General features: G+C 37.8%; 1 protein-coding gene across 5 annotated transcripts in view; it reads right to left on the bottom strand.

Annotated features, from left to right (window-relative positions):
• Window positions 1-4381: 4381 nt before the first annotated feature.
• The window catches only part of ELAVL4 (ELAV like RNA binding protein 4), a 104323-nt gene continuing 101000 nt past the window's right edge, over window positions 4382-7704 (bottom strand). For 3 of the 5 annotated variants that reach the window (XM_074152674.1, XM_074152673.1, XM_074152676.1), the window contains one exon: window positions 4382-4709. In XM_074152674.1, coding sequence (XP_074008775.1) covers window positions 4382-4709 — 328 coding nt within the window. Of the gene's footprint in view, window positions 4731-7704 lie in introns of all 5 variants that reach the window. The other 2 variants (XM_074152672.1, XM_074152675.1) reach the window with 1 other exon arrangement.

Raw genomic sequence — 7704 nt, 5'->3', positions numbered from 1 at the left:
GTACCCAGGTAGCAGCCCACAGAGGTGCAGTATATCCCACCCCCTGCCCAACCATCCCAACGGAAACCACTAATCACACCAGAGTACGTGTCTGCATTTGGTTGCTACAAATCCAATGTCGCTAAGTAAGGTGACTTCCCACAGCAAAGATTTAAGAGTAGCTCACTGCTGTCTTGAATATTTCATTTCCAAGCCATCATTTCCAACATACGTTCCCCTCTCCTTTCATTCAAAGCCCATTACTGCACCCAAGGTAGTCTGAAGTGGAATATGAAGTGAACACACTTGAAACACCCTCCCCCAGGTGATTTTCCATTTATGCAGCAGGCTTGCTAATTGCAGAAAGAGTGATTATCCTTTCAGGAAAGAAATATAAAACTTGATTACTCTGAATGAGTGTTAGTGAAATTTGGTTCTGATTCCAGCTGGGCAGAAATTGTGTTTCAGCAAGACTTTCTAAAAACACTCACAAAGGATCAGCGTAATGTGACACAGGCCCCTCTGTGACCACTTTTATCCAGCATCATTTGTGCTACTCTCAAAAGGGGGAGTGAATTTTACATACCAGGTCAGCACAAGTCCGTTCTTGCGTTACGCATGTATGTGAACTTTTCTACAGCTCACGTAAACTCACTGATGTGAGCCGTATGGAATGGAGAAATAGGTACCTTACACCAAGGAGATGCAGAACATCAGCAGCCAACCTTTAAGCGGAAGCAGGAAAATAATCTGGATCAAAACTGGCCTCTCTGAAGTCAACAGCACCACCACACCGGTGTGTACAGTCCCAGTTCTGTCTTAAGAGCATCCAGACTGTACAGTGATTTTCCTCTCACTCCTTCCCTGACAGTGTAAGGTATGCAGAAGAAAGGACAGGAAAAAATTTAGGCAACAAACTTAACAAATGCTCTGATGTAGTGCTATTTTACAACAAATTCTTTCCTGCGGTTTGTTCTGAAATGGAAAGTGTTTCTTTAAAATGGGCTGGTGCATGTTACAGTATGTTATAAAGTGTACGTATATATGTATATCAAAGTGTGTGTATATACATATATATAGATGGAAGGATGATTGTCAGAGCCAAGTCTTTAAACAGAGCAAATAAATAATGTCTGCATTTTACTGTGGAATGGGCAGATTGATTCAAGGATGAATTAAGCAAGCTGTAAATGTAAGAACAAACTCATTCTGTAGCCTGAAGTTAATTATTATAACCAACATGGTAACTTAATCTCACAAAAACACGAGTTTATTAATAGGTGAAAGAGCTGAAGAACAACACAGTCCATCCAGCCCTCTGATATAGTTTTCCTAATCTCAGTTACGAAATTCAATGCTGCAGTTTTACAAGGTACATATTCTCAATTAGTGAATGTTACAGAACATAAACATGAAGTGAATATTTGTATTAATGGGATTCAAACAAGTCAACTGAAAGAAGTTATCAACTCTAGTTATAACACATGGTGAAAAGAATCAAATTTGGAATGTGATCATATATACTGTTGTACAGCAGATAATACGTACACTGTTTCATATTGCATGACATTCATAGCATATTCATAGAAAAGTCAAACTAAATGATGGCTTAAAAATTGTATTAATGCCGAAGTTTGCTCGCTACTTTTGTTAAGTGTTGATATTGACTGAGTTAATATTTTCATCGTGTAAAAATACTGTATATAATAGAAATCTGTCAGTATCTTCCACATTCAAATAAAGTTACAGTTACAGTTTGGTATTTGGTGTTCAACATCTTAAATTAAATGGCAGATTCTTTCTAGCCTTCAGAAGGAAAAACAAATAATGAATATGCTCAATCTGGTTTGACTAGTACGTTTCTCTCTTGAAGACCTTGCTTCTGAAATCAGAGTCTAACATCTACCTCATTTGAGGTGCAGCTGGGATTACTAAAACATCTGAACACGGTTAAAAAGGTGGAAAGTCCATAGCCATTCTACACACTTTCATTTATTGTCTGGACAATTAAAGTACAAATAATTCAAACACAACAAGGTTATGAAAAAAACATTTACAATACTTTCCCTCAGAAATGATCTAAACTAGCAAGGTTAACATGAAGTCATTCATTATAACTAAAGTATACAACTGCCTGGTCCTAAGAAAGATTTTTTAAATTATTATTATTATTCAGATAGTAAAACACATCGTAGAGAAAAGATTCTGACATGCCTTCCCCACTAATGCTTAGCAAATGCATCAAAACTTTCCCAGCAAACTGCGCTCATTCATAGCAGATGATGTATAAAGGTTTCCCTGAACATTGAATGAGTGTTCCTTTAAACTAAAAATCTAACATTGTTAAAGTAAAAAACTGATAAAATTATGATGCAGCCTTTGCTTTAGTTATTTGTCTACTACAAAAGTTTGCCTCTTCAGTGTGAAAAAACAATACTTAGTCTACATGCAGTTAGTGGGTATAGCATGGAAAAAATGCACAAAATAAGCACAAGTTATAAATAACCATAACGTTTTATTACCATTAAGACTAAACTTGTATTGAAAAGATTTTATATAACAAGACAAGAAAAGCAATAGCAAATTTAACTATCAACTAGATTATGCATAGCGAGTAACTGTTTCTAGTACTCAGGGAAGAGCATGACCCTTTTTTGTTTTAAATATATAACCGTACAAAGCACAAACATACTAAAATGATCAGTGCACTGGACATGGGAGAGCACCCCCTCAGTCATTTTGTTCCCTTAGCTCTGTTTTCCCCAATCTGAATTACATTAAAATAAAGACCCAGTTGTTTTCTTTTCTACTGTGCAGTAAGAAAAAATATTCACAACAAACATGACAATATATCAAACAATATTTCTACACAAGTTACCTTGATACCTCTGTCACTTAAGTATCATAAGAAAACATTTTAAGACATATACAAACAAAACTAGCAAAGTGTTACAACTTATAATAAATTAACCAAAAGAAAAAATAACTTTATATATATATATATTTATATTATATATACACATACACACACAACAAAATGACACAATAATATGCTTCTTCCCATAGTTTAAGTAAACAAATAAGTAGACTAGCCAAACTAGCTATATTTGATTTTGGCCATATGCATCACATCGGCAATTAAATAAATAAGTGTTTCAAGCAACATAAACAGTGTTCCAAATGTGCCAACACAGCCCAATTATATTAGCTTGGGCTATAAAGTGAATTTGAAAATTCTTAACAAATTTAAAGCAAATGTATTTTTTTTCTAAACACATTACATTTAACTATGATACTAAGATATGTAAATAATTTTGTAGCACCTACTGCTCAAACCAAGGAAGTTTTTGATCAAAAAATTAATTTTTTTAACTTTTGTTCTGCTGATATCCCATACTGATGACTTAAAGAAAAACCGTCTTGCAACTCATCTCCTTGCTTTTGGGTTTTGACTGTGGGTAACTGCGTGCCTGGGAAGAACACTCTCCCGTACTGTATTTAATATTTTTATTACATGCTATGAAAAGATACGAAGATCATCTGTTTGTAGCCCATCCTTCAAAAAACAATCTACTAATCCAGTTTAAAACACACATCTTGATCTCTAAAAAGTTACCAGTGCAGTATGAACATGACAAAGTTGTCAATTTCCCCTAAATTAGCCAGTCAAAATATTTTTTCTCAAATCCAGATTCTCTTGTAAAAATTCTTTATATTTTATAAAAATAGATTTTTCTTGAAACCCATTTTCAGCAAAGAGACCACCTCTTTGGCAACATTGTTAATGTTATTTAAATTGTTATGTCATCAGGTATCCCCCTTTACCCCATTCCCTAACAGAAGACTGTTTAGTTCACATGATACAAAAGAAAAAAGGAAAAATAAAAAAAGTTGCAAAATTATGTTCTTCTTTTTGCAATTTTTATTGTTCCTCTTTAATTTGCGTGGGGGGTTTACCAATCTGATTCAATCAATGTTTTGAAAAAAAGAAAAGAAAACAAAAAGCTTTTTTCTCGCTTTTAATCCCATTAGTTTGTAAAAATTGTTTTTGTTTTATTATTTTTTCAAATGAGTGAATGGTCATCTTAAAAAGACCCACCTTCAAGGAAGGTAGTAAAACTAGCTGGCCGGGTAAAAATCCCTGCACATTGTTATCTATGTATATTATATTCAACAACGACAGCTATGAAAGAACATTCAATGCATCAAAGGTTTTTTTTTTTTTCTAAGCATTATAAAATCCTTTCCTGTTCCTCACAGGATATCCAATGTTTTAATACTTAGGCAACACTGGCTTATAAAGTCCATGGTTGAATATAAGCCTTGAAGAGTTTTTTTTTTGTTTTGTTTTGTTCGTATATATATTTATATATATATATTTTAGTAAGTAAGGATATGAAATTCAGGATTTGTGGGTTTTATTGGTTTTAAAGGAAACTTGCAATACTCTGTCTCCTAAACGGTATCCATTAAGGCTGGCAATCGCCATGGCAGCTTCGTCGTAGTTGGTCATGGTGACAAAGCCAAATCCCTTGCACTTGTTGGTGTTGAAATCACGGATCACCTTGACATTATTGACTGCTCCGAAGGGACCAAACAACTGCCACAGCACGCTCTCATCCGAGTCGGGAGACAAGTTGTAGACGAAGATGCACCATCCAGTCCCGGTGTGACCAGGGATATTCATTCCGACAAGGCTCGTCATACCATCAATTGTGATCGGAGAAAACCTACCAAGTAAAAAGAGGGGTCTATTCTAAATATATCTCTTGGCACAAGCTACATGGAACCAAGACTTTTAAAATGAATAAGCCCGTGTTAATGAAGGTTCTTGATCCTATCCCTGGAAGACAACTACGTGGCCACCCTTGGTCTCTAACTCCTACCGAAATGGAGGGGAGCTGCACTAAATAAACAGACCCGATCTGGGCATTAAAGCATCTCCCTTCAAGGATAAACCCTACTTAGAGGTATATGAAGATCTAATAAAAGAAATGCTTAAGAACAATCTAAGTCAAAAAGGGCCTGCACATGCTGCTATAAACACAAGTTTAGAGAAGCCTATAGGAATTTGCCATTTATTCCCATCACTAAAATAATACAGTTTCAAGGCAACAGAAATCTAATGCTTTACCTCTTACTAGCTTGCAGTGAAAAATGCCCCAAACACTTCAAGGCTTAAAGATTAACGTGAAATGCCATTGTCAGGATTCAGCTGTAACAACAGCCACTTTAGCTAAAAATACTATTAAGTTTAGAGAGACATCTTTAAGTAGTAGATTTTAATTCTCCTCCTAACATAGTCCTTAATTGACATGCACGGGGAAAACATCCAGTTAATGAAGAAGTCCTAAAGCTGGCCACATAGTAAAGATTTATGCAGCAACTGTAGAGTAAGTAAAACAGTGCATAAATATAATTAATGAGCACATCAGCTAATACCTTCATACTGTGAGACTTCATGTCCATGACAGGCTCTCGGGTTATTCCAATAGTCAGACAGAGACAAGCTCCTAGAAATCTAATCTAGCACCCTAACTTCCCCTCCTCATTGTCTTTTGGGACCCTTTAACTTGAACACCTGGGTAGGGAAACTAAAGCCAGGGAGTGTGTTTATGAACACAGAACCACCACAGAATAATACAGGCTGGGGAGGATCTGTGGATGTCATCTGATCCACCTCCTGCCCGAAGCAAGGCTAACATCTCGAATTAGACCTGCTGCTCACGGTCTTGCAGAGGAAGGTTTTGAAAGTCTCCGTGAACGGGAACTCCACTGCTGGAGCCCCGGCTGCAGGGCTCCACCAGCTTCACACTGAACGACTTCCCCTTATACCGAGTTCTGTTTCCCCTCCTGCAACCAGTTACTGTTGACTCTTGTCCTTTCGCAGTTGAACCTCCGAGAAGAGTCCAGCTTCATCTTCTTTCCAATGCCCCTTTTAGGTGGCTGAAGACAGCAGCCAGGGGCTAAACTCTACATTTGCCTTTCCTGAATTTCACCACCTTCCTCCAGCTTGTCAAGGTCTCCCCAGCGGCAGCCGCGGCCAACAGCAGGGTCACTGTCCCTGCTCCCTCACCAATTTACTGTCACCCGCTAATGCAAGGAGGGCACAGCGCAGCCTGTGACTCAGGTTATTAATGAATATGTTAAGCAGTATCAACCCTCAGGATCAACATAATTTTCCTTTCATCAGTTTGCAAAAAAAAAAAAAAGAGATGCTTTCTGAAGCTACACTTTGGGATATGTTTTAAAGTAATAACTGCACAGAGGAAAAGTCTTAATAAAAAATCCAGTTTCACATGTACCTTCAATATGATGAGTTTTAATACCAGAATTGAATAATAATTCCTCAAGATTTTCTGAGTGATGACTGAGGGAGTGGAGGGGGGGTACTCGCTGTCGCCGAGTGAGCTCTTCTGTTCTCCAAAACTTCTCCTTTTACACTGGTATTTCCACACACATTTAAGCAATCTGCACAATATTATGCAGCTTATATTAAATAGCCATAAAAGAAACTACACACTTGATGGCTGCTCACCATTATGTTGGCTCCCGATAGCACTTTATACGTATATTCAAGGAAAAAAAGGACACTTGGAATATACATCTTAAGCTGAGGAACACCACTGGGGTGCAGCTACGCCGTAAATGAGCAGTTCACAACTGCTCACAGCGCTGGATCCTCAGACACACAGGCAGGTTCGCAGACATAGTTTATTAAAAATACATGACAATTTTCCTACCAAACTTCTCTTTGCAAATCCTACTCTCAACATGCTTCAGTTTCTCTCTCCTGCATGCTTTAACCAGTAAGATTATCATAATGGTCCAAGCGTGGCTTTAACCCATGGTATTTCCCCAGCTGCTGAAAACGGAGACAGCTGGACCAGGCCAGTTCATTCTGCTCCTTCCACCATCCCTGGAATCATAAATAAGGCAGCCAGGACTGAGAACTTGCACAAGCCAACAGCTTCAACTTCCTTTGAAATTTAGAAGATGGGGACTTTAAGCCCATTCCTGACAAATGCCAACTGCACCAGTAGCGTAAGCCAGCAAACGCTCCTCTTCTGCAGTGTTTAACACCAAGTACACCACCAGCGTAGGCACTACCCTGGAAGAGACAATGCTGTAAAATCTGTACAATGCAAAGCTGTGCATGTCACACACTACATTACAGAGCTCTGCATTTTTTAAGGAATGCTGCACTGATGGAAAGAGCTAAAGTTTCATACAGTTCACTAGAGAGCAGCTTTTCCCTGGAAACCTCTAGGAGCTACGCAGCTTTCAATGATTTATGTACCGTGAGTACAGGAGCTGCTGTAAATCCAAGAAAAAAAGTGTATGAAACTAGTGCACGTGTATTGACACAAATACAAGATAACCTATTGCATAAGTGGCTTTGCTACTAGCAAGTGATCCCAAATTAGTATCAATAAAACCCTTTTTTCCACATCAGCACATCTCATTTTCCATCAGTACCACGTAATTAACATGGGGAAGGAATGAACTGACCCCCACGCCCAGAAACACTCCCCTACGGATGTTTCAGAGGCACTTTCAGAAATTATCAATACAGTATTCTTTTGTGTGCCCCTATGTCTGCAAATGCAGGGTTTTCTGGGGCAAGTACAAGTTTTTAGGATTTGCTGGGAGGAGAAAACTAATTTAAGATGCCAACAAAACAATTTAAAAACACTGTTGTGATTTGAGATGAACATTGCAGAC

Source organism: Numenius arquata, chromosome 8 (assembly GCF_964106895.1).
Source record: "Numenius arquata chromosome 8, bNumArq3.hap1.1, whole genome shotgun sequence".
Taxonomy (NCBI): domain Eukaryota; kingdom Metazoa; phylum Chordata; class Aves; order Charadriiformes; family Scolopacidae; genus Numenius; species Numenius arquata.
This window is presented reverse-complemented; position numbering and strand designations above follow the sequence as displayed.